This window comes from Anguilla rostrata, chromosome 9, assembly GCF_018555375.3.
Source record: "Anguilla rostrata isolate EN2019 chromosome 9, ASM1855537v3, whole genome shotgun sequence".
Classification (NCBI taxonomy): Eukaryota; Metazoa; Chordata; class Actinopteri; order Anguilliformes; family Anguillidae; genus Anguilla; species Anguilla rostrata.
In genome coordinates, this window is record NC_057941.1 from 18,757,189 (window position 1) to 18,783,030 (window position 25,842).

At 40.9% G+C, this 25,842-nt stretch overlaps 1 protein-coding gene across 3 annotated transcripts in view; it reads left to right on the forward strand.

The window, feature by feature from the left end:
• The first annotated feature begins 4,321 nt into the window (after nt 1–4,321).
• Nucleotides 4,322–25,842, forward strand: part of capn5b (calpain 5b) — a 32,462-nt gene continuing 10,941 nt past the window's right edge. For all 3 annotated transcript variants that reach the window (XM_064350854.1, XM_064350855.1, XM_064350857.1), the window contains exons 1-5: nt 4,322–4,442; nt 10,337–10,541; nt 18,653–18,784; nt 23,680–23,888; nt 24,097–24,289. In XM_064350854.1, the coding sequence (XP_064206924.1) occupies nt 10,377–10,541; nt 18,653–18,784; nt 23,680–23,888; nt 24,097–24,289 (699 nt within the window). In that variant the 5' untranslated portion in view covers nt 4,322–4,442; nt 10,337–10,376. The remainder of the gene's footprint in view (nt 4,443–10,336; nt 10,542–18,652; nt 18,785–23,679; nt 23,889–24,096; nt 24,290–25,842) is intronic.

A 25,842-nucleotide genomic window follows, 5' to 3' on the forward strand; every position in this document is an offset into this window, starting at 1 on the left:
AACTCTGTTCTGCATTGTTAGTATTTTTGTCCCACATAGCTAGATTAAAACTCGTGATAATGCTAATCAATTCTCTGTATAGTAAAATATCATCAGAAGGCGGTTTGCAGAGGAACATTTCTGTTGATATGGGCATGCTACCACGAATGTAGAAATTGTGTGAGCAGCTTTGTGTTAGAGGCTTGTGAACGATTGGGTCTGCTTTGTCTGTTTTTTAAACCTTGTTTCTGATAATAGCTAGCTAGTTTTTTGCTGTTGTCAGAAAAAAATAGGTTTTAGAATTTGTTTCCACAGACAGAGATGACAAACTTATCATTTGACGGTCATTTTCCCACCCTTTTGTCCGTACCTTAAATATTTGGCCTCTTGGTAGTGATGCTGTTGCATTCAGGTTATAGGAAGGTTTTCATGCTTTGTACAGAAGCTCCTCTGAAGCAATTGGGCCACATACCTCAGAGATCTGCACTCCAATCGTTTAGGGAGACAAGGCCATTTTGCCTGATTTGCATTCAGCCAGTACATAGCAATATATGATGCTGAAGAAACTGGTGTTCATGCCTTTCTGTTTTAAAATAGTTTCTCATAAATGTCCATGTCCATAAACAGGGTCTCAGATGTGTTCCTCTGTGGATTGAGTCCACCTCCTTGATGTCCTCCGCAGCGTGTGTACAGAGGTAGCTGTGAAAAGGCATAAGTAAACGCACCTTTCTATACCACTGGTGTGCTCCTGTCAGCTCAGCGCAGAACAGAAGGACTCAACTGACCAGCCTTGATCGGATCAGCTGGACTGGAGAGAGCAATGAGGTATTTGTAAAGTATCTGAAACTTTAGAGTGACCTTCTGTCAGGAAAGGCTGTCATGAATATGTTCCTCTTGTAGCATCACTCCACACAATGATCTCTGTTGTGAAGAGAAGTAGCAAAGGGGACATAAAATATGCAGAAGTGGATTGCGAAATACCAGAACCCCCCCCCCCCAAAAAAAAAGAAGAAGCATAAGACCATCACTGGAACACTGGAAGAATAGTCATTCCCTTACTAGGATCTGTGGATTGGTTAGTAATTAATTGTTCACACGTAAATTTTACTTTTGTTATTTTGAACACACTTGCATATGAGTTCAAACGGGTTCATTTTTATCCAAATGCATCTTTGTTGGGAGCCTGTTATAGATGACAGAATTCAACACATTCCCTGAAGGTTTGGTAATAAACAATGTCCCCTGGAAGCCTGTAACACAGAAGCATATTCTTACAAGTGACAAAAGGACAGTACTGGAGCCCTATTTGCCCTGTGTGTTTCAATTGAATATTTTTTTCATTCTGATGTGAATTTAAAAATAAAGGTCAAATAACCAGAGGCAGCGTTTGCAGCAGATGGTACTGTATCACCCTCTGGAATTGTTTGGTGAGAGGGTGTTAAATTTCCACTGTCAGATACTGGGATTTATTTGCCTACCAGGTTTGGTACGGCCTATAGGTTGTATAATGTGCCACTGTGAATGTCAGATCCCAACGCGTGAGGAATGCTTTATACCAACCTGGCTAGAATGAACCAAAATAACACAGGTAAATGTGAGTGTGAGTCTGTGGATCATGATAACACAGGTGAATGTTCTTTTGTTCTTCATATAACCAGCACACGCACTGCTTAAACAGTGCATTATTGTCCTCAGTGTGTCACCTTTTTCATTTTTTAATCCAACAACTGGGAAACACAAGTCACACCCAACTGAGCCTTTTGGTCTTAAAATGGAATAATAGCACTCTTATATAATAATTTAACATGAAATATGACTGACCTAATGTTAATGCAGTAACAGTGAAGTTAATACTTAACTGGTGCACAATAAGACTTGGACATAGAGTACGTGTTTCCCCAGTCTGTTTTTTTTTTTTTTTAATTATTATTATTTCTCAGCCTCATAATGGCTTCCTTGACTTTCTTTGGCACAACTCTGGTCCCCATGTCAACGAATGCCAATGACAGACTTCAGTAGCAAGACTAGATTCTAAAAGTTCTCTAATATCTGCACTAAGGAAGCATTAAACACACCTGACTAATCAGAAACACCCGTGAAGCCTATTGGTCCCAAACATTATGGTGCACTGAAATGGGTTGCTATGTATAAAAAGTGCTGTAATTTCTACATGGTGAAACCAAAGTGTATAAAGTGTATACCCTTAATCAAAAGCTGAGAATATGTGCTTTAACCACGTGTGAATTGTTTGATAACGAATCTAAAATTGTAGCATACAGACCCAAATCAAGAAAAAGTATGTCTGTGTCCCAAAGATTATGGAGAATACATATATGACAGGTGATCAGAAGACTTATTTTGCACTTGTTAGCCACAAGTGGGAGACATTTTTCTGCAAACCGAGTTGGTTTAGATATAACCATTGTATTTTATAGGTCATCACACAATGTGCTTTTCCATTTGCGTAACTAGAACACAATGAATGCACTATTAAATTGCAAACAAGCCTAAATCAATAGAATACATAAGCAGGCAGAGATTGAAGCTGCTGTCTGTCCCCATATCTTCTGTTTGTTGGTTTGCACAGATGTGCTACGCTCACTCACATATGATTCCTTAATATTGTATTATGTAAGCTACATTTATTTTTAACAGTGACATGAGCGGAACTGTTCTCCTACACAAAATGAGAATACAGCAAGCACAAGTTTTAAAGAAAAAGAAAATGCCAATTATATGCTAAATTCAAATGTGGTAGTGACCCCTGAGAGCTTTTTGAAGGGTCAAAAAGAAGTACACATCAGAATTATTATATTCAAACTAAATTTATAAAAATGTTGCTAATCTTTTTCAACCTTTTACTTTCTTCTATTATTGGATATTGTCTTACAAGCCATGCAGCACGAATGTAATGCAGCTATACTTCAGAAAAAATAAACTCCATATTTGATATACTGATATTAATTGCATTATTTGTGCTATTAATTTCAGGGAATTTTCAATTTAACAGTAAAAAGCTTTTATTTCTATCTATATCTATGTTGAGCAAATATTTGTATGGTGTGGCATTTTTAGTATTTTCCTTTATTCTGTGCCTATTCTGTAAATCACAAGTCATATGGTCTGTCAGATACAACACTCTTGATACCAGAAAATATTTAAGTTACTTTGCAGTAATGGCAGCGTGGATAATCACAGAAAAGAATCACAACAGTGTACAGCATTGCATTTAACAAAAAATATAAAATTCTATGCTGGTTGACCAATTGTGTAAACATCTGTGAAGCCTGTAGGCTTCTCCGCTAGAGTTTAGACACATCTAAAGAATGTTGTATAATTTGTTTATCTTATTCTTCATCATCTTTCCTGCTGATATGCACATTTTCTATACCCATACTTTTGCTGCTATAGTTACACTGCTGCCAAGGTTTCCTCATTCCTTGAGTATGGGCCACATTATGGTGTTGTAAATCTATCATACATATCCCTCCAATCAATAACTTTACGGAATAATGGAGGCTATGCATTCCCCTTTCTGCTCTACAGTCCTTTTTGACAAATTCTTCCCTCTGTGAGATGCCTTCATGACCACGCATCCGCAACAAAATCCATTTTATCTACACAAGGACACCAAACCCCCAGTCAGTGCCGAGGCCCTGGCGACACTGTATCTAATTCTCTCTTCACTAAAGTCATAATTAGGCGATTGATTAAACTGAGAACATCCTACATGTGTTGCAACTTAGTTTCCGTTCACGTTGTTTGAATTTTAGCATTTTCCTAAAATCTAAATAGATCCTTTATGTGTGCTCTAAATGTTAATCTATGTATGTCAGTTTGCCACCTAGAACAACCACTCCATGATGTCCAAGCGCAATATATTAGCAATTTAGCATATGCAAGATGTCAATGTTTGAGCAATCGACCGATAGGCTATACGAATTGACTATTAGAGAGAAAATAAATAGGCCACAAAATGGCCACAAATTCTGGATTTTGATTAGTGAAAAAATGTATGGCTGTATGTGCCAACACAGCTGGAGTGACCTAATTAGCTTATAGCAGAACTAGCCTATGCACGTCAACAATCTATAGGACATATTCTGCAGTTTCTTCAGAAATGTTTAATTTTTTTTTTTTTTTTTAAAGGTCTATTGTTCGCAAACCTAAGTAGCTGCAAGTACCCGAAACCGCATTGGGTCTTGTTAGAGAAGATTACAGTCTGTATTTAGATCACTGTAATATGGCTCGAGTGGAGTTTGCGGTTGCACATGCTCAGTTGAAGTTGATGCGCTGTTTGGTAGCTCCTCCCAGGCGTGCGCGAGTAAGAAAATTGCAAACAGAGCAAAAGGATCGGAGCATCACAGAGCAGGAGTCACAGCAGCCCCGGGACTGCAAGACGGCCGCTGGAACCCCGGAGGATCAGACGAAATACGTCACCGAGGAAGAGGAACTCGGTTCAGGTAAAGGGAAAAACACTGCAGGTGTTCTGCATGTATGTTTCACGAAAAAAGAGTGCCTAGATGGGTTGTGGGGTTTAAACATCGCATTGAAGGGGAAACTGGGGACGGATGCTTGCTAATTGCATAGGAAAGCGCGAGACACGGTCCCATAATTTGATTTATGGCTCCAACCCTGCTTTCTTTATGGATGGCTCGAGGGTAGCCCCTGCCAACTGACTATTCGCGTGCTGCACCGCTCGGGAGAAGAGAAGGATGTTGCTAGTTGATACTAGTATCTACATCTTAAGAAAACAGTAGAACATGTTCTCATATGTTTGGGTCCGCGGGAGGTTATATCAAGCTAGCATTATCGCTGTGATTGAAATATCTAAGCATGGCTTTTAATAGCCTATTGTCTAAATTCAGCTTTATATTTTATTGATTCCTTCAGAGAATAGTTGTTGCAGTGATAACGCCTATTACTAATGACCATGTTATTTTTGACGTGACAGTTTTCGTGCTGCAGACAGTATTAATTTGGCTGTGACACACACACGATTACCTTCACCTTGTTCCTTGTTTCAATATTATTAGGCATGCAGTCAATATTACCTAAACATATCTCCTACAGTTGAAAGATTTTTATGAAATTATGTTTGAACACTGTCATGTATTTCCCTTTGGTATTCTATTTGCATAATATCTTGCAGATGCAATTAAGAGGGGAAATGACTGAATAGTACCTATGTGTATGTCTCAGCACATATACCTGTATGCTTATTAAGTGCAAAGGTAAGATGGTGAGAATATTACAATTTTCCTTTTTTTCCATAAATGCTCATTTGAGTTTACTTCAGAAGCTTAGTGAACTAGCTTGTGAATAAAAGAGAGAATATTTGAAAAAAATAAAATAACAAACCAAGATCTCTCTTTTGTTCTCCCTGTTAGTTCTTCTATGTAGAGGACAGATAGAGCAGGTCTTGCAGCTGCAGAGGGGCTGCTGCCTAATGTTGTACACTGACTCTGAACCCTTACCGTGACCTAAGGTGATACGGTTACCAGTCTGAATAAAGTGCATCCTTCTTATGGGGTGGCCGTTTTGTTACAATTGTGTGAAGGAATTATGGTGTCATGATTTCTTTGTCATTGTCTGTGACTTGACTGAAATGCCATAATTCAAATGAGGCTGATGTAACATTAGCATAACATTTAGTAATATTACTATCAAATATTATGCCTTTGGTGGCATATTTGGCGGGCGGTATGCATGCTCTCCCCGTGTCTGTGTGGGTTTCCTCCGGGTACTTCGGTTTCCTCCCACGGTCCAAAGACATGCAGGTAGGCTAATTGGAGACTCTGAATTGCCCATAGGTATGAGTGTGTGAGTGAATAGTGAGTGAATGGTGTGTCCAGGGTGTAATCCTGCCTCTTGCCCAATGCATGCTGGGATAGGCTCCAGCACCCCCCGTGACGCTGCCCAGGATAAGCCGGTGTAGATAATGGATGGATGGATGGATGGCACATCTGGCTTGACATGACTGGTAACGGGACTGTGACACAACAGCACTCGAGTGATACGACTATGGCATAGCAGCGTTTTGGTGACACAATTGTGTTTTGATATGATTCTGCTGGCATGGCTACCCTAACATTACCTATGCCATGACTATGCCATACGAATATTGTGGTGCCCTATCTCTGTCAAGACATTATTATGGTGACTGTGACATGGCATGATTCTGCCAGCGTGACTGGCAAATGTTGGCATGTCTGTAAGTTCTGTCGTGATCTGGGATGCCAAGGAGTTCTAGCAATGTACTCTGATCAGAGTGCCTTGGTTTTTCCCATACCTGTCCTCAGGTGACTGGTGCACAGGTGTCAGGGTATTCCTGGATTTCAGGCTTAGTCTATGACCTTGCAGCGTTTACCAAGCCCAGAATATCCATCACACTCAGCCTTCACCACCAGTGTCCTTTCAGACCTCATCTGCTTCATTTGCACAGATCCTTTATGGAGGAGGCATTTTGTTATAATATGACATCATCAACTTGGGGTCTCATGTCCTGGGTTCCCCGGTGTGTGCTGGCTTTTGTTGCAGCCAGTTAGAGTTGGCTTGATCAAACCTTGATCAATTAAGGCTGATTTAAACATGTCATTTTTTCCTTGAAGTTATTTTATTTCTGTAATGTGCTATGTGGCAAATGACACCTTTGAAAAGAGATACCAGTTTTAAATTGATGATAGACTGACAGGTGAAACTGGTGCAGTCCCAACTGCTGACAGTCTGGAGACCTGGTCCCTGAACCTAAGCCACCTGGCAGAGATAAACTGGCATGGTGTTAAAATAAGTAGTTAAGGGAGAACTGATCAGATTGTCCTGGTATGTGAATATGGAACATTTATTCTTCATGGAGCTGCCTTGCGATTTTTGACATAATATGGCTTTTATATGACCTGTAAATTTGGGAGTTCAAAGCCAGCATCCACAGGGGAATCCAGGACTACATTTGAGAGCCCCTGATATAAAGAATCAAATTCTGCATATTATTCTTTTTAATTCTGTTGTTACTTTATGCAAAGTTTTTAGTCTTAATAATGTTTATATCTTATATATTTATATCTCTTTGCTGATTGGCTGTTGTATTGATTCTATGAAATCATTATTTGATTTATCAAGGTAATAAATTTAATTAACATACTCAATGTAACATACCTTTATTTGAGATATTACCAATTTTGTATCTGAGATTTTGTGAATTGATGGTTCTCGCAATGTATGCAAGGCATTACACATAGAGATTTACTTTACACATTTGTAGCTGTTATCTTTATTTTAACAAATGTTAAATAAAGTACTTATTACATGTTATTCTGAATTAGCAGTTTAAATTAAGTCCTGGAATGGCCCCTAGTTTGCCTCCCCAATCACTGAGAACATTGTGCAGACACTGCTGATCACCTGTTTGTGGCCCAGGCGTAACCAAACATTTCTGCTCTCCTGTTCTTCTAGTGCTCACCCCTATACTACTGCCATAGCTACAGCAGGTTTAATCTAGACCCGTAAATGGACTTTTACACCTTAGAGTGCAATAGTGACCTTACATAGTTTGTGTAGACCAGCATTTGCCTCTTGTCAGTTCTGCTCATTAACAAAAAACAAATGAGTGCAAAGTATTTTTCATATCTTGTTGAAACAGTATACCACAAGTTTCCGGTATTCAGCCTGTAGTTTACACGGCTTGTTTTTTTTCAGGTTTTCATGATATAGTTTCAGCATGTGATAGAAGATAGCCTTGTGAATTGGAAGTGTGTAGTGGACTATCTGGCTGTAATTGCATGGTTCAAGATATCACCCCCATCTCGAACAAGAGTTTTCTGGTAAGGTACCATTCTAATGTCAATCACTCGAGTTCTGTTCCACCTCCAAACGCTAACAAGATTATAGGGCCGTCTGCTTTATCCCACAAATGAATCTCCCTGGCAACCTGGCCCTTTTACCACCAGCTAGCAGCACAACCCCCACCCCAACCCATCCACCTCTGCTTGTTCTCAGTGAGAACTATTGCCTGGAACAATACTTACAGAGAAAATTACTTTTAACTGAAATGATCTTATGGGTGAGATGTAGGCTAAGTCTTGTTGGAAATTAAAACTAAGCAGATCATTTTAATATGAAATAAATTCTTTAAAAAGATGCTCACCCAATCATACTGTTATGATTTTTGCTTTTATTTCATTCAGATGATCCATTTCTGGAATAACTTATTTTTCTTTTCAAAGCAATTTTGGGGCAGTCAGCCAGGACAATGGGATTTGAAAAAGATTATTTTTTGCATATGCTTTTCTGTCCTTAAGTTGGCATGCATCTGTTTTTTGGCCTCTGGTCTTCAGCAGTACAAAAAAACAATACATACACTCTTCAACACATAATCCTCTCTGCTATTTCTTTTCCTTTATCTGCATGCATCATTATATTAGATGCAGTTATTTATTTATAAAGTGTGCATTTTGGCCAAACAACAAGTGTTGTATTAATACACAAACGGAAAACATAAGGCATACGATTGACAATTTTTATTAGTAACGTGGACTGTGGCGTCGTTTACAGTTTAATCTGTTGTTGATGGACGGAAAGGCTTCTGTCTCGCTTGTGTTGCTGAGCTTTTATCACTTAAAGAAATGGCGCCCATGCTATTGCATTCTTTTGCAGTGCAGCAGAGTGTAGTATCAGTGCTCTCGTTATGGATACTCTTCAGTGTGCTTGAAGGAGAGGTGTCATTGTTGTGATTATGGCTGTCCTGCCCAGTCTCTCTGGTTGAGGGTGTCGGTGCTGCTATCGTGGCTGTGATACAAAGTCAATCTGATTGGGGTTGTCGGTGCTACTATTATTGACGTTCTGCCAAGTCCGTCTGATCGGGAGTGTTGATGTCTTTTCCTGGCTCTTCTGCTGAGCCTCTCTGACTGGGCTTTTCTTTAAGGGGAGGTGTCAGTTTTGTTATCCTGGTTGTAGCACTGAATCTGCCTTTAGGGGTGATGTCAGGGGGTAGGATTCTACAGATGGAGAGTGGTCTCCTGCTGCATATGCAATGTACTGACCACAGATATTTAACCCATGCCCTCCAATACGGTTTGTTTCCTAGGATACAGCCTACCAGCAAGCATACCATTAAATCCAATGAGGTGAAGTGAGCACCGTGTTGTGTTCAGTTGCCTTTGCCATTCTGTTCAGTGAATGTGTTTTTTGTATTTTTTATCAGAATGTGTCCATTAAAAAGCAAATTATTTTTTTAAAGAGTATCAAAGCATAACAGTACATGATGATAAGAACAGGCTGTTCAATCACAATTTGTTATTAAAAACCTTTTGTAACCTATGCAGCTTTATACTGTAAGGTGAAATATCATGATTTAAGAACTATTAGGGATGCAATCTCAGGATTTTAAGTTACATAAAGATATAAAAATGGAAGCCAGGAACAAGGGAGAATGGGCTAAATGACATATTATTTTAATACAAATGGTTTTCCAATGACAATTCTGTTCTTTATAGAAACATTTTGTATCCATAGAGCTGTGGCTAGAACTGGAAACACATTCTGCATTCTAAAGCTTTATCTGTCTGGTGTATTTCATTTATTTCTGTCTAGTGTTATTAATTTATAGTTAAACTGCAAACAGAGAGATTAATGGCTGATGTCAGAGGCTAGGGAAGAATATATTAAACAAGAAATTAAGAAAGCAAAACATTACTCACAGGTTGAAATGGAAGCTGTTATGGAGACCTGTAATATTAGTCATTTTTTCTGGAAAGTTATTTCCAGATTTCACAGATGATTAAGAAAAACTCACGGTAATTCAATGTGCAATAATGTGTATCATTCTTTACTAGTCGGAGTTTCTTGTCTTTGAAATGCATATTGAGATGATTTGGTGGTATACATTCATCAAGTCTTTCACCCAACCTCCACCCTCAACCTGGGCAAAGGCAGAGGTGTGTGAGCATTGTTGAGGTAAATGGTATGACACGGATATTTCTTTCCGTGGCTAATTTTGGAGTGTACTGTGGTTCCACACTGAGCTCAGTCCGGTGGGGATGGACACCTTGTCTCTGCAGCCCCCCATCCTGGTGCACACCAGGGATATTATCACAGGCTTACGCTGTGATGTGCGTGAGCCCATCCCCCCCAGTGAAAAGAGAAATGACAGAGTAGGTGTCATCCGAAGAGCAAACAGCACGCTGCGATGCAGTTTGTCACGAGAGTCCTGCCCCCTCCAGGGAGATAATGGGATGAGGATGTAAGGAAGGTTTGACCCATTTGTTGGCTGTAAGAGTCTTGGTTGCAACTCGGTTTCCTTGAGTGCACCCTCTGTTTCTCTCTCTCTCTCTCTCTCTCTCTCTCCGTCTGTCTTCCACAGCGCCCCCTGTGTGCTGTGCACTGTAACTGCAGGCTGCAGCATGTTCTCCTCAGTGAAAGCTTATGAAGGCCAGCACTTCGGCTCCCTGAAGAAACAGTGTCTGCAGAGCGAGGTGCTGTTTGAGGACCCTCGATTCCCCGCTGTTGATGAGTCCCTCTTCTACCTGGGCAACAGGATCGGGCGGGTGGTCTGGAAGAGACCAAGGGTGAGATTCTTTCAGACAGCCAATCAATCAATCAATGATCAATCCATCGGTTTGGTTTACTGATCAGAATCATACGTGAAAAACGAACTATGTGGTTCCAATGTCTATTTAATGTACAGTCCATGAGCAGTTAAGACATTTTCCAAGTTTATTTTCCAGTATTTATTATCATGTTATTTTCACTTTTCAATGGTAATGCAGCTGGAATGGCAAATTACTGTATAAATTAAATTCTCCTGAAGCAGGATTATGTAGTTGTGGGTATGTTTTAAAAGAATACATCAGGTGTGCTTTTCAACATCACAAACCAAAACACAAAAAAGCAGCAATGAAAATATACACTGTCAGGCTTTCACTGGTACAGTTTGAATGAATCTATGAATCCTCTTAAGTGAATTGTCAATCACATAAATGTAATTAAAGTAAAACCTGACACACCTTCATCCACACTCATGCCTCCCCCTCCAAAATTTGAAATTTGCCTAAAGCAAGCAGGAGGCTTTTTAAAAATCAGAAGAATTATGCCTATAAATGGTATTTCATAGTATTTGATTTGCCGATTACTTTGTTAAAGCTTTAATAGATGTGGTAAACAAGTATCTTCTGTGTCAGTAAATAAAATAGAAACATGCTGGGTTTAAGTAGTGTTAAGAGTCAAGATTAATATGTCTGTCACAAATACGTATTATCATTCTGTGCAAGAAACACCATCAAAACCTGGGAGATTATATAATGCTGGCAGTTCAAATTGCTTTTTTAATTACCCCTGCTAATTCATAATATTCTTGCAACATTACTGAGAGATTGCAGCAACAGTCTCAGAAAAGCCATGGAGACAGTTTCTTGTGCTCAGAGACAAAGACACAGTAAGCTGTTGCCACGGTGCAATGTCTTAAAAAGATTTAAAATTTGCCATTTTTTTTAGTTTCAACTTTACTTAAAGAAACATTTCTGGTTGAGTCCAAAATTAAAGGGATTATTTTAGAATGTTGAATGCCCTTTTAGAATTTTGTGGCCTAAAAAGTTACCAAAAATCCACTTTATTGACACACATATTAATCAAGTGTCACCCTGACTGCTGCTCCCGGTGAGATATCACCGCAGTAAATCCAAGATCACATTTAGCGCTCAATGGTCCCCAAGAGCCGTGCCCACTGTAACCCCCAGGCAGACAGCAGCATTAACCGAGTCTCTTATCCCTGCTTTCATGGCCTGTGCTCTGTGTGTTTCCCATTCCTGAGGCTACACGGACCGCTATTGCAGGTTCAGAGACGCCGCGCCATCAATAAACTGTCAGAGTCGGGTTTAAAGCTACGTGTTGCTCGCTAAGTCACTGAGCATGTCATTTATCCTTGTGTAATAACACAGCTAGGCAGGCTGTGTCAAGTTCTATGGTGACGGAGCAACGTCTAAAGACTGTTATTGTTTTGTTTTCTTTTACTTGTCGTGCTCACCCAGGAAAATGGCATCCCTGTGAAGAGAGCTGTTTGTCAGTGCAGATGAAAGTGCATTTTAAAATGACAGGTGTAACAGCGAAGAGGAAAGCTACCGCTGTTTTTACTGATGGGCAGAGTACTGTGCGTAGTCCGCCTGCCTCATTTAAGGTTAACACTTAGAAGTCAGTAGGGCTGTGTGTGTGTACGTGCGTGCATACGTGTGCCTCTTTAGGTTCGTAGTCTTTTGAAGGTTTGATCTCCTGAAGGGGGGGTGGGGTCAAACATGCTTTCAGGATGCTAATGTTGACTACCCACATTTTTGGACCACTATAGCTTTTTGGGGTTGTCAGTTCCCTCCCTCTGAAAGAGAGCTCAGACTATTCCTTCAGTCTGTACATGTGGTCCTGCCTGAGAAACACCTCCAAATGGAGGTTGAATGATCTCTAGAATAAGGTCAATGCGTTCACTCTCTGTATTTTTAGTTTAGCACTTGATTTTTTTCCCCCTAAGGCAGTAATTTGCCCAGCTGTAGGTTGCCAGGTAACAGCAGAATTGATCATGTTGTTGTAATTTGGACGAAACTTTATGAGCACATAAATTGTCAGCTGCATCCTTATATGAAGGCACTTTATGACCAGGTCTGCCTTTGAGTAATGAGAATGAGTTATTGTTCTTTATAAAATCTCTCTCTCTCTCTCAGCATCAGCGTTTTATACATTCTGTTGACTTGGGGGTTGGTCCTAGCTCCTACTGTCCCACTATTGTAACACTGTACTAAGCTATACCAGTTATCTGTTTTCACCCTGTTCTTCTGAACTCATCCCAGTGTCAGTGGAAATAATTGATTTCTCTGTGTTTTAAATATGTCTTTTATAATATCTTCATATGTAAGATGGTGGTTGCATTAGTGTAATGACCATGTCACAAAAATTACAAAGGGCATTCAAGTAAGATTAAGCATTGAGGTCACTGGGAGCAGTTTGTTTGGATAATGTGTCTATTTTATTGTACTGGTTTCTGAGCCAGACTTGAAACTATGAAAGCTTTGCCTGAGGAATTTATAGATCCTTCGTAAATGAAACGGAGAGGATGCTGGGAGAATGTCAGACCTTGAGAGGGGCGTCACCATGGCATTCATACCGCCTCATCGGCTGTAATTAAAATTTGTGTTCCCGCGGAGAGATTTCAGCTGAGTTTGCACATCGCTGACCTCTCGTGTGGCCAGTTCCAATCAAACCCATTGGATGACAATGTATGCAGGGCAGGCTCCCGTGTCACCGGGATGTCACCAGGCAATCACGGAAAATACCCCCGGGAGTCACTTAGAATCTCACGAAGGTCCCCCATGTCACAGTCTCTCCCTTTACAATAAGCACCAGAGCTCCGCCTCCCCACAGAAGCCATGGGGCTGTCCATGACGAGGCCAGAAAGTACAATGAATATATTATGTGCTTCGTATAGAGTATCGTATATAATAGACCAGTCACCAATATAGTTTACCTCACCACTGAAATTACTGGAGACATATCTTCCTACTTGCTCAATCCCCTGCTGTTTTTATTTTGTGTCACATAAAAAATAAATAGGTCCAAACTATGTTCTCCATTTCTGCTATTTGGCTGCTGCATCAAAAATGTAGGCTCTAGTGGCACAGCCCGTAAAGCGCTAACCACATGCTCTGTTCGAGCTGCGACGTCGGCGGTTCGAGGCTGACCGCTGACTTTTGTCGCACGTCTCTCCCTCTCTCTCCTCCTAATTCTTTCTGTCTCTCTACACTGTCCTGTCAAATATAGGAAAAACCCAAAAATATTTAAACATATTTTTTTTTTTAAATGTTGGATTTTCAGGGGTAGTCTCGACTGGAGCAATTGTTGAGGGATGTTTAAAGGTTTGCTTTCATTTTGGCTGCTGTGCCCCAGACAGAGACATTTAACTCAGAGAAATCTAGATATTAAAAAGGGTAATGCCAAATGTCCTGCCAAAATGTCAGTGATTTTTATGCACAAACAAGTCGTTTATCACTGCTCTGTGACACTTGCCTCCAGTAATGATCTGAACGTTGAAAGCCATGCACTTTATTTTGCGTGGAATTAACAGCCTTCTTCTTCAACACATTGTCAAATAGATCTTTTGGAGTCTGATGATTGACTTCAAATAACAAGAGCCATGTAGGCGGAGACATTAGCTGTGACACGTTAGCTGTGAGTAACTTGCACCACCTGATTGATTTTTCCCTTTGCACACTGCCAGGAACAATGTGGAGGAGGACCAAGACTGATGGAGGGGAGGGTATGGTCTAAGGGGGAGGGGTGGAACCTGGTTTCCACCTCTGCAGAAATGTTCTGCAGTGTAGATGTGGCTTACATGTAACATCTCTGAAGACATTTGTGTAAATATTCATCACCTTGCCTGCTCCAGTGTAGCCAGGATATTAGGCTTTACATGTTAGTAATTACAGAGGAACCATAGAGGTTTAGGCTGCAGTATTTCCGTTTTCCCAGCTCTACTGACACATGACAGGAGAGCCCACATTATTGTCATTCGCTGTTGGCACTTTTCTGTGAACATTTGGTGTTAGCTTGATGGAACAGATTGGAAGCATATGACCTTTCTGTCTGGTTGCTTCAAAAGGCACACAGAATAGAATAGAATAGAACAGAATGGAATAGATTTGAATAGAATAAAATAGAATAGAATTTAGCCGACTTCATTGATCTACAGTGGTGAAATTCATTGCATCACCAGTGGCACAAATAGAACAATAAAATACATTTAAGACAGATATAAAAATCCAAAAACAATCCGTATAGTCTATGTACAGCACAGTTATATATTTTTATTCGCTACATTCTTCAGTCTATATTCCCCCATGTTTGGCTTTAGTAATTTCCTTATTTGTCTATCTTCTACACACAGAATGATCTATTGAAAATATATAAATATGCCCATTGAAAATATTTGCTGGTGTTTTGTTAGCCTTTCAATTCCTTATATCTGATAAAAACAGTATGAGCCAAGTGTCTATTAGAAAAATGAAAATTGAGTAGACAGCATCAAGGCAAACAAATACTTCAGAGATATCTCTGTAGAAGGGATTTTTATGATTCTTGGTTCATATTCAGGATAATCAATAATACTGAGCTGAGCTGAGCTGAGGATGGCATTTCACTCATAAATACTGCCTACATTTTATTCAGTGCTTATTGAATCAGAATTTCCTGTTTATAAAGGCATACACAAATGTGTTCAAATAATTTTTTTAAATGTAAAATTTCAAAAATAAATTGAATTTTTTAGATATCTTGTTACCACTTTAGCTGTCCTCGGGACTGATAATCAACTGACTCCTGTTTACATCCACAAAATCATGCCCCTCTCCACATACGCCCATGACTTTGATGTAAGAGTTTGATATCTGGAGGCTACACATTCATTAGTTATGCATTTGTGTTGGCAAGATTAATGAATTGGTATCATGGACCATAAAGGGACTCGGGTTGAATCTAGATTCGACTCTATTAGGACAGAACTTCTGAAAGGCACTTTGCGCTGTGGGTTAGATGGCTTCCTGTCAAACGTCATCCGAAAAAAGTATGTCCTCTTCGGAAGATCAGATCTGAAACGGAATGCGTGTTTCGGAGTGGCAGGGAAAAAGATCCGTTTGTTCTTTGCCGCGGTTACAGTTGCTGCCCTCCTGTGGTAGTGATGACTGTGTTTTCCTTCTCCTCTGACCGTCTGTTCCAAAGAGCATGACTGATCAATGTCACATAACATCTCCACAACCTCTGATAAATTTTTTCAGCACGTACAGTTTTTGAATAATAAAATGGCATTTCAAGGAAGGTTTTTTATTTTTTATTATTAATGTAGGCATAACAGTCCATGCAATTTGTTGATGTATACATACATTTTTGAAATTATTTCTTTGGTAATTTATTTTTGTAGAACTAAAAGGATCATTTATTCATAGGGCGGCAATGTAAAATACATTTTCTGTATTTCTTTTTTGAATGTAGAAGTAAAATTATATGTTGCTAATCAGAACAGTGTCCGAATGAATTGTGGAGGGAAAAGATGGATGTCTGGTTTTGGGAAGTGACTACATGTGGATGTGATTACATTTGTAGGGTCCTTACAGTTTTGCAATCATTGTATGATCAAATTTCAGAATTTACTTTCTGAAACCATATTTGGGTTTTGAAAGAGAATTAGGGATTTCGAAATGGAATTAGGTTTTATAAAATTCAATTAGTGACTCTTCATACCGTGGTAATAAGAATTCTGTAGGGAACGCCATTGAATTATTTTAAGCAAAGAAATAAGGTGGAGGGGATTTGACATTTAACTACAGCGCACAGGAAGCAGCTATAAAGTATGCTGGCCCTGTTCTAGTTTCTTTAGTTTTACACACTTCCCATAATGCCTGGGGTCACAGTGAACATGTGATGTACCATGGGAAACACACAGATAAATACTTCCCAAGCAGGAGGAGTGGATCAGTTTGAAATGAAATGCCTTTGCTTCAGCAGCACTCGTTCTTCAGTGAGAAGCACACAGTGAGTGATTATTTGATTGGCTGTGATAACTATAGAAATGGTATTAAAATATGAGGAGATGGCTGACAGTGCGAGCCATTTCAAATATATTTATAAAATATATTATCTGTAGAGTTAATATTTGTGTAGCTTTGAAGAATAGCCACTGAAAGAATGAAGTACTGTTCATGAAGATGAGACCTCCAACACTTGAAATGTGTAGACAGAGAGTGTGATTTGAGTAGTTTGAGAGATGAGGGGGTAAAGAAAGAGAAAGGATGGAGAGAGAGTGATGGGGGACAAATGGAGGGCAAATGGAGAAAAACTGTTGCAAGAGGTTGTAATGGTAGTAACAGGAGTATAGAGTGATGTGAGATGTGGCTAGGAAAGAGGCCTGGTAATACAGGAATGGAGAGTTATGGGGTGATAGGAGACAGGGAAATGAGAAAGGGAGACAGAGAGATAGCCATCAGTCGCCATCTGTATCAGATTAAATGAGTAAGTGATGCTGAATGGCCACTATGTTCCTCAATAGCAGAAGCAGAGAAGCCAGAAGTGGTAGAATGGGCAGGAGGCTTGTTTGGCAGACAGAAAGTACTCTGCTTGCTAGTGGAGTGTGTTTAGGCAGTCACTGGGACTGGTTTGATAGTCTTCTCATTTGGATTGGAGTGGTGGTTTGGACAGAAAATTTGAGCACTGACAGGTCCTGCAGCGCAGTATGCCAGCAGCTACAAATGCTGCTAATAGTTAGCGGGAAAGACAAGCAGGGCTGACAAATGTTCTCAGTACAACTTTCTCTGTTGAAAGATGTCTATTCTACTCTGAGTTCTGCTGAATTATAATGCAGCGAAACCGACTGAAGCCCTGACCCAGAGGTCTTCCTATCAGTATACATTAATTGCCCCGGTATCAGAGTGTCTACCTCTTATCTCTTCTGAGTACAAGCTTTTCTTCTCTGAATCTCTCTTTCTGTCACACTACACACCAAGCAAGGTCAGCAAATGCACAGTGTGGAGCTATGCTGGGAGCTATCAAGACCTCAGAAGGCTTTCTGATTTACTGTGCATCCGTGCAGTAGCACACAATGTACTGTTTAGGCAAATACTGCCGTAGTTAATGAGTCCATAAGATTCTTTGGCAATGGCACTCTCTGTTCATCTTAGCTCTCAGCACACTCCCTCTATATCATTTCTCTCCGTAGTTATATTGCTTTTTATTTTATAATGTGTTCTCCCGCCCTGATTCTCCTCTTCTGTGCAGTGTACCATTCTCTAATGCTGTCTGTTCACTCTCACCCTCGCTTACACTCACTCTCTCGTTAACTTATGTGTTTCTTACTCCGTATTAATTTTTCTATTTCAGTGGGCTTTATTGCCGTTGTAAACATGTAATATTCAAACACTATATGACCAAAAGTATCTGGACACCCCTTGGTCTAGGGCTGTTTTTCATGGTTTGGGCTAGGCCCCTTAATTCCAGTGAAGGCAAATCTTAATGCTACAGCAGGATATAATTACATTCTAGATGATTCTGTGCTTTCACAACAGTTTGTGGAAGGCCCTTTCCTGTTTCAGCATGACAGTGCCCCCAGGCATACAGCGAGATCCATATACTGTAGAAATGGTTTCTTCAAGAATGGTTCGGAAGAATTGGCCTGCATAGACCCCTGACCTCAACCCCATCCAACACCTTTGGGATCGATTTGAAAGCCAACTGCGAGCCAGGCCTAATGGCCCAATCAGTGCCTGACCTCACTAATGCTCTTCTGGCTGAATGTAAGCAAATCCATGCAGTAATGCCACACCATCTGCTATAGACTTCCCAGAAGAGTGGAGGTTGTTACAGCAGCAAGGGGTGGACCAACTCTATATTAATGCCCATAATTTTGGGTGGGATGTTGGATGTCAGGCGGCTGCGTACTTTTGGCCGTGTCGTGTATGTCATGCTATTGGCTGTGTATTATTACAGCGCCATGGCCTGTTCATGTATGATGGTAATCAAGCTCTTACCGCTCTACCCCTAAGTGAAGAACTCTTTTGTTGTCTACTAATTTCACATTTAGTTTATGTACTCCCTCTCTGTATCTGCTCCTTTTTCCATGTCTTATTCCTCTTATGCCTCCTGTCTCTCTCTACCACAGGAGCTGTGTGATGACCCTCACCTCTTTGTAGATGGAATCAGTGCCCATGACCTACACCAGGGACAGCTGGGAAACTGCTGGTTTGTGGCAGCCTGCTCCAGTCTAGCCTCCAGGGAATCTCTGTGGCAAAAAGTAAGGCACTATGTTTGTGTGTGTGCGTGTGTGTTTGAGAAAGAGAGAGAGGAGAGAGAGCGAGAGAGAATATGTATGTTTGTGTGTGTGTGTTTGTGTGTATGTACGAGAGCAAGAAAGCATTTAAGCAGACTGGTGTATATAATTGTAGAGGGTGCTTATAATGTACAATATGGTGTAGGTGTTTATCAAAGAATAGTGCCAGTGAAAACAGATGCCACACAGAAGCCTGCTTACATAGACTAAGCTCAGTCATCCTCAGCAAATCTATTTGTTTAGATGTGTTTGTTCGCTAGTCAGTCCCACATTCAATGCCAAATCATAAAAAGGTTTGCCAATTGGCAGCTGTCAGCCAGATTTGTCATTGCAATCCTCTATATTTTGATAACGAGGAACAGTGGTGTGAGATTCTCATCATCCAAAGATACGGAAAGATGTTACCTCAGGCATCATCGACAGCCCCATTTAATTCCTATTCAGTTTAAAACAAATTTCCCGTCTACAGTAATTACAATCAATACAATTTAATACTGCCTGCCTCTTGAAAGAGAAGAGGCGTATATCATAATTGTCTATAATATTGTGAGTAGACACAGGGGGGCGTTTCCTCTGGTCCCAAGTTGGGTGCGTGCGTCCATGTGTGGGAGCTCTTTGAGTTTAATTTTGTATTAGAGGGCTTCATTCTTTTTTTCCTCCTTAATGGTGTGTGTGTTCCTTTGAATCTCAAGTGTGCAACCTACACAATTACAGGTTTGTTATGGAGAATCCTATCATCACTGCAAAGAGAAGCGTATCATGTCTCAATGGACTTGTTAAAACATTGTCTTTGATTCCAATAAAGGTTATTTTCAAGAAGGGTTACTTTGAAGCAGTGATCCAATATCTGGAGATTCAGATGAGCTTTTAGAGCAGAAGTTAGTCTCTGCTCCTCTGTTCCTCTGTGCAGGGGAATCACCATGACAACCGGAGTCAGATAACAGACTGCACAGCCTCCGTTGAGTTGTCACGTAAGGGTTTGAGGTCTCTAGCTTTGTTCCCTGAAATCATTTTTCATGATAGGATTTCATTTTAAAAGTATTTCGTATTACCACATCAACCTGTCCTGGAGAATAGTCCCAAATAGCACACTATCTTGTAACACTGTCGGTCTTGTATTTTTGAATAGGTAGGCCTGTCATTTTCACCCTCTCTAGATTTGAGCATTGACAATTTTGGCAGCTGCCTAGGTGAAGGAGAGGGAATTGACTGTTACAGTTTGTGCAGGTGGTTACTGGGGCGATTGTGGCGGTGTGAATAAGTCAAGTACTGAAAAGAACATGATGTACATTTAGTTGTGAATATGTGCATACACCCTGTTCATACGGCTAGTTTGTCAGGCTGATGTGTTCAGAGACAATTATAAGAACATTAGCACAGCAGCCATTGGATCAGTAAGCTAATGTGTACTGCTATTAAGTAATGTTTGAAGCCTGCCGTTACGCATGGATAAAAAACTAATTGTTTTGCATTACTGTCGGCATACATACCGTAATGTAATTGTGATGTGTCTTAAGAGGAAGGGCATATTCTTAATAGATTTTGTATTATTCAGAAAATTATGTGTTGAAATAAAGTTTTTCTGGTGGGACATCCTGGAAGTGACAATGAAAATGAAGGGTTGAGGCTGAAACCAAAAACAGGGAGGATACTGGTAACGCCTCAACCTCAGATTTAACGTGGTACTGCTGACCACTTCAGTGGTCAACAAGGAAATGTTATTAGCACAGTGAGATGTCTGCCATAGCACATTACAGCAGTTTAACACCGGGCCAACACTATTACTGGACCTCGCCTTCCTGTCTTTAGCAGATATTCTCGGTCAGAGTGACTTGGAAACACAAGTGGAAACACAAGTGTAAATGTGCAGTAATTCACTACAGGGGGAAAGTATAGTCCCTGGAGAGACAATATAATTGTAAGACGTGCAGACTTAATTAACAATGTGTCAACACTATCTGCACTATCAAGAGTGTGGACGTCAATGGCTATGCCTTAGTTGTTGTGTGCACATCAGTGGTTGTAAGTGTAGGCCTGTATGGGTACTTGTATGAATAGGTGGACGTTGTGTTTTCTGTCAGTTACATGAGCATAAGAATTCCACTGAAACAGACGCACCAGACTGGTGTGGGTGTGGCACAGTGTCCTCTCTGCTGGGAATGGTCCCAGGAACTGATATGACAGATGTTATTGTCCCCTTTTATAATTACCTAGCGAAAGGTGCTAAGCCATGCAATCTTACTGGTCACGAGGTCCGAGGTAACAGATAGGTCAGGTGACAAATTGGTGACGAAAGGTCAGCTCTTGTGGGTGTAATGGTTGTATAACTTGTGAAAGGGGATATCTATTACTTTGTGGCATACCATGGCGAGCCCTTCCCAAAACAGAGGATAAATACATGCACTGTGTACAGAATTTATGTGGATACCAGAATGAACTATGAAAGTTTGACACTGCTAACACCCAGTCCTTGTATGGTAGAGGCCAGGATTGTCTTTTGTCTTGGGCTTAATGGTCCTCTAAAAATTATAATTACAAGTCAAAGGTACAGTAACTAATAAGGAATGATTTCCAGCATACAGTGAGTAAGGTGAGCGTCCGTGATTTTTTATATCACAGTTGCTCCCTATGAGTATCTAGCTCATGTGTTCTTGTCTGCATTAGTCCTCACATATATGTGTTTGACACGGGTAGGTATGTAGAGGAAGAAAAAATAAACATACTGTATGTGATCAGTTCTAGGAATAGCTTTCATGGCATTTTAAATGATGATTTGCACTTTTTCTATTCGTTTGCTTGTCTTTTATTGTTGTATCCTATATATTCTTGTATGTTTGTATGTATATACCATCATGTATTCTGCTCCAGCTGAATGACTGAAACTAAGCAAGTGTGGGCTTGTAAGAGACCTTCTGGGAGCCAGTAGGGGGGAATCTTCCCTCTGGTCAAATAAACCCCAATTCCCCAGTGCAGTGATGGGGAAACTGTTTTGTAGGAGATGCTCTTTCAGATGAGGTGCTAAACCAAAGAGCTGACTCCCTGTGGTCATTAAAGATCCCTTGACACTTATCACAAAGAGTATGGGGTTCCCTCGTGTTCTGGCCAAATTCCCAACCTAGCTTTCATAGCCTATCACCTAATCACCCACCAAGTTAATTGCCTAAAAAATGGTTTGCTCCCTCTCCTCATTTGATGATACGTTTTGGCGCAAAATGGCTGCCATGCATCACCCAGGTGGATGGTACACATCAGTGGTGGCTGAGGTCAGTTTCTCTCTCAGCATTGTAAAAAGTGCATAGATTTTAATGAAAAGCACAATATAAATAGGAAGTTGTTATTATTATTATTATTATTATTATTATTATTATTGTTATTATTGTTATGTTTTACTATGACTGCAACCAAATTACCCACCCAGGGAAAATTGGGATCTATTGAATTGAATTGAATTTTAATAGCCATATTCTGACATTGCTGGTTGTGGGACTGCCCTAGTATTATGGACATAGATAGGATGGTTGCACTGTATGCAGGAAGGGGTTTATCTATCCAGAACAGGGCAAGGAGCAGATCTGTCCCTACAGTGGTATGATAGGCAGCTTGTTCTCCTTGGAGACCTCATTAGCACCTCTGTGAACATCCTATTCCCAGTCCTCTCGCCCAGACGCAGAGCACCCCAGCGACACCGTTCCCACGGAAACGACTTTGGCCACCCTCACAGGTGCCTGTTGGGGTCTCAGCTGTGTCAGCCCTCAGCACCTCCCGTAACGTGTCTTCAGACAAGCGTGGCGAATCAGGGAATTCTGAACTGGGGTGGAATAGAGTTTACCGCTGGTGTGCCATTGTGCAGCGTGTTTGAAAGCATTATCCTGCATTTTGTTTTCCTTCAGTTGGAAACCCAGGACCAGTCTAACTCATCCAATTATGTGTATGGCGTGGACTTATAATCACATGTAAGTTCAGGGTGACCAGTCCTGATCACTTTGTCTTCCTCCTTGGCTGAGGTCCGGAGCCAGATAAAGATCGTATGAAGTAGGCAGCCTCTCAGTCATCCAGAAGCACAATTATTCCGGATTCACGGTCAGGGTGAACAGCTAATAGGGATGTGGAAAAAATAGACACTTTAATGAACTGTTCTGATTAAGTTCTTCAGTAATCAGAATAGAAAGGATAGTTCATGTTAAAAAGACCTTTCTGGGGCACTCTGCCTTCTCTGCTTTGACATGAAGAGGGCTGTGGATGCTGCTTGTAGTAAATATCCAGCGCGTACTTTCGGCATGCTTACTGTGGCAGACGTAGCCACCGGACCATTTGATGGAAAGTGGGATTGGTGAAATGGGCCAGTGGCCCTCTTCTATACCCCCCTGTGGGAGGCAGATTAAATCAAGGAAACTGAAAAGGTACCAGACTGAAAATATACTTTAACCCTTTATACTCCGTTCAAACTGTAATAATAACCGCACAGGCTGTGGAGAGACAGGCCATTTAACATCCAAATAGGCAGTTCTGTTATTGCAGGCTTCAAGGAGAGGACAAGCAAGTGCTTTTCTGATTGGTTGAGATGTATGTGCCCCTGTCCGTGGTTCTGAAGGCCTCCCTGGCTTCTCTCCGGCATTAGACTGACAAATTAAGTTATTTCCTTGTCTCTGACAGTACTTAACAGTCCCACTCGAGCGCGCAATTTATGTTGAAGTGATAAATGCGTCCCCTAATTCAGAATTCATCACCCAGGATGAACCTGAACGGGTGTGGGAAAGGATTATGGGCCTTTGTTTATGTAACTGTTTAGCATTTTGCCGCATGCTGATTGGGTGACCCACGCCACATGTATGTTTACATGTGTGTGTGTGCACTTGCAGGTCATTCCAGACTGGAAGGAGCAGGAGTGGGATGTCGAGAAACCAGATTCCTATGCTGGGATCTTCCACTTCCGCTTCTGGCGTTTCGGGGAGTGGGTGGATGTGGTCATCGATGACCGTCTGCCCACTGTGGACAACCAGTTGGTCTACTGCCACTCCAATGACAGCAATGAGTTTTGGAGCGCTCTGGTGGAGAAGGCCTATGCCAAGCAAGTACAGCCAATAGCAGCCTGGGGGGCGGGAGGCTTAGGAAACCCAACTGCAGTTTAGACAATTAGATTAGATTGCCAATCACATTTTGATAATATGAGTTAAGCATCAATTTATGAGTCAAAATGACTTTGTAACCTCTGTTTTGGGCCAGTGAGGGTGGTGGTGAGGAAGGTTGGGTGATGATTATCCTTATGTCACCCGCAGGGTGTACGGTTGCTATGAGGCGCTGGACGGGGGCAACACGGCCGACGCCCTGGTGGACTTTACAGGGGGCGTGTCGGAGCCCATGGACCTGCTGGAGGGCCAGTTCGCCCAGGACGAGGCTGCCCGCAACCAGCTGTTCGAGAGAGTCCTGAAGGTCCACAACCGGGATGGGCTGATCAGCTGCTCCATTAGGGTAAGGACCCAACCACAGCCCAGCAGTCACCCCTCACATTTCTGCCTTCTCTCCTCTACACAGACACGCATGTAAGTGTTTTCAAATAATACAGACCTCTAGTTTCTTCATTGAGATTGTTACTTTGTTAGTAACAAGTGTAGTTGTGTGGAGGGAGACCGAGAGGGGACGGCGATTCAGCCAATGATCTTAACGGCCCATAGCCGTATTTATTTTATATAACTTAAACCCATTAAACACTTCACAGATTCTGCTGTTGCATCATTTCTCCTCTGCGATGACCTCGTGTCACCCTGATAGCGGGGTGGGTGGGGCTAATATTCTCACGCAGCTTGCGTGTGACATTCTCACCAGGCCTTCCTGATGCGTTTTTTTTTTGGGCAGGCTGGGAAAGCTGCAAGGCTGACTCTCTTCTGAATGAGTCTATTTCCATTAGCCCCTATGGTCCCTGTATGAAAGGAAGTGTCAGCTTATACGATCCAATTACCGCCAAGTGCATTTCTCTGCATTCACGTCCGCCGCACTGTGCTTAATGCAATCCAATGGCATGCTGCGGTTTCGTGCACGTAGCATTTATTACCTGAAACTGAATACACCAGTAATGCCCGTGTGTATTCCAAATTTGATCTGAAGATGATTCATTTAATGAAATGGTAAAAAAAAATGGGAAGCTTTGGCACTTCTGAAGGTTTGAGTTTGAATGGCCATTGAAACATATGGATTCTCAGATTAGATTAACAAAATGTTATCAATGTAATACTATTGCTGAATTCCAAGCCTATTTATGCAGCCTAGGTTAGTACTGTGTACATGACAATAGTGCTTTGTAGCATTAGGCCCTCTAATACCTAGAATTATCATAACTTTCATAAAGTTATCATTTTTTTACCTTGTTTTATGATAATTTCACTAAATTTCATCTAAATCAATCCATAACAACAGACGGACAGGCAAAAAGACAAGGTCACACAATCTCCTTACTGCCTAGTCATAGTGGGCATAATTAATTTGAACAATGAAACAGGTCGGTATTCAGCAAACAGTGTGAAATCCGGGCAACTCTCCAGCGCTGGGGAACTCATTGTTTTCCCAGAGCATGTGTTTGTACATTGTGATTTCAAGCACAGCTGAACTTGGGCAAATTGAGAAAAACGTTTTATATTCATGAATTTTCAAGGATCCATTTCAACAGGGGAGCAGCCAGACAAACCAAAATGAATTTCCTAAAGAGAAGTGAAACTCTGGCACCTTCATGGTCTGTTTCAGACCCCGTGTTCTTGATGTATTATTGCATTGGACTTGTTTCTTCATTCTGGGGAAGTGGTGAGATTTAAAACTACAATAAAGTCTCTTTAAAATGGCACCCATAACATTCCCTGGATAGAAACTATAATTGGGTTTTTTTCTTTGCACCTGCAATACAAATCTAAATCTACTTACATTTTTAAAATAACTTGTTTTATACCAAATGGAAAAACTCTATGTTGTAGTGTGTCTCTGATTTTGAATTATATTGAATGTCCTCTGAGTGCGCCTACTGTTTTGTTGCCTAG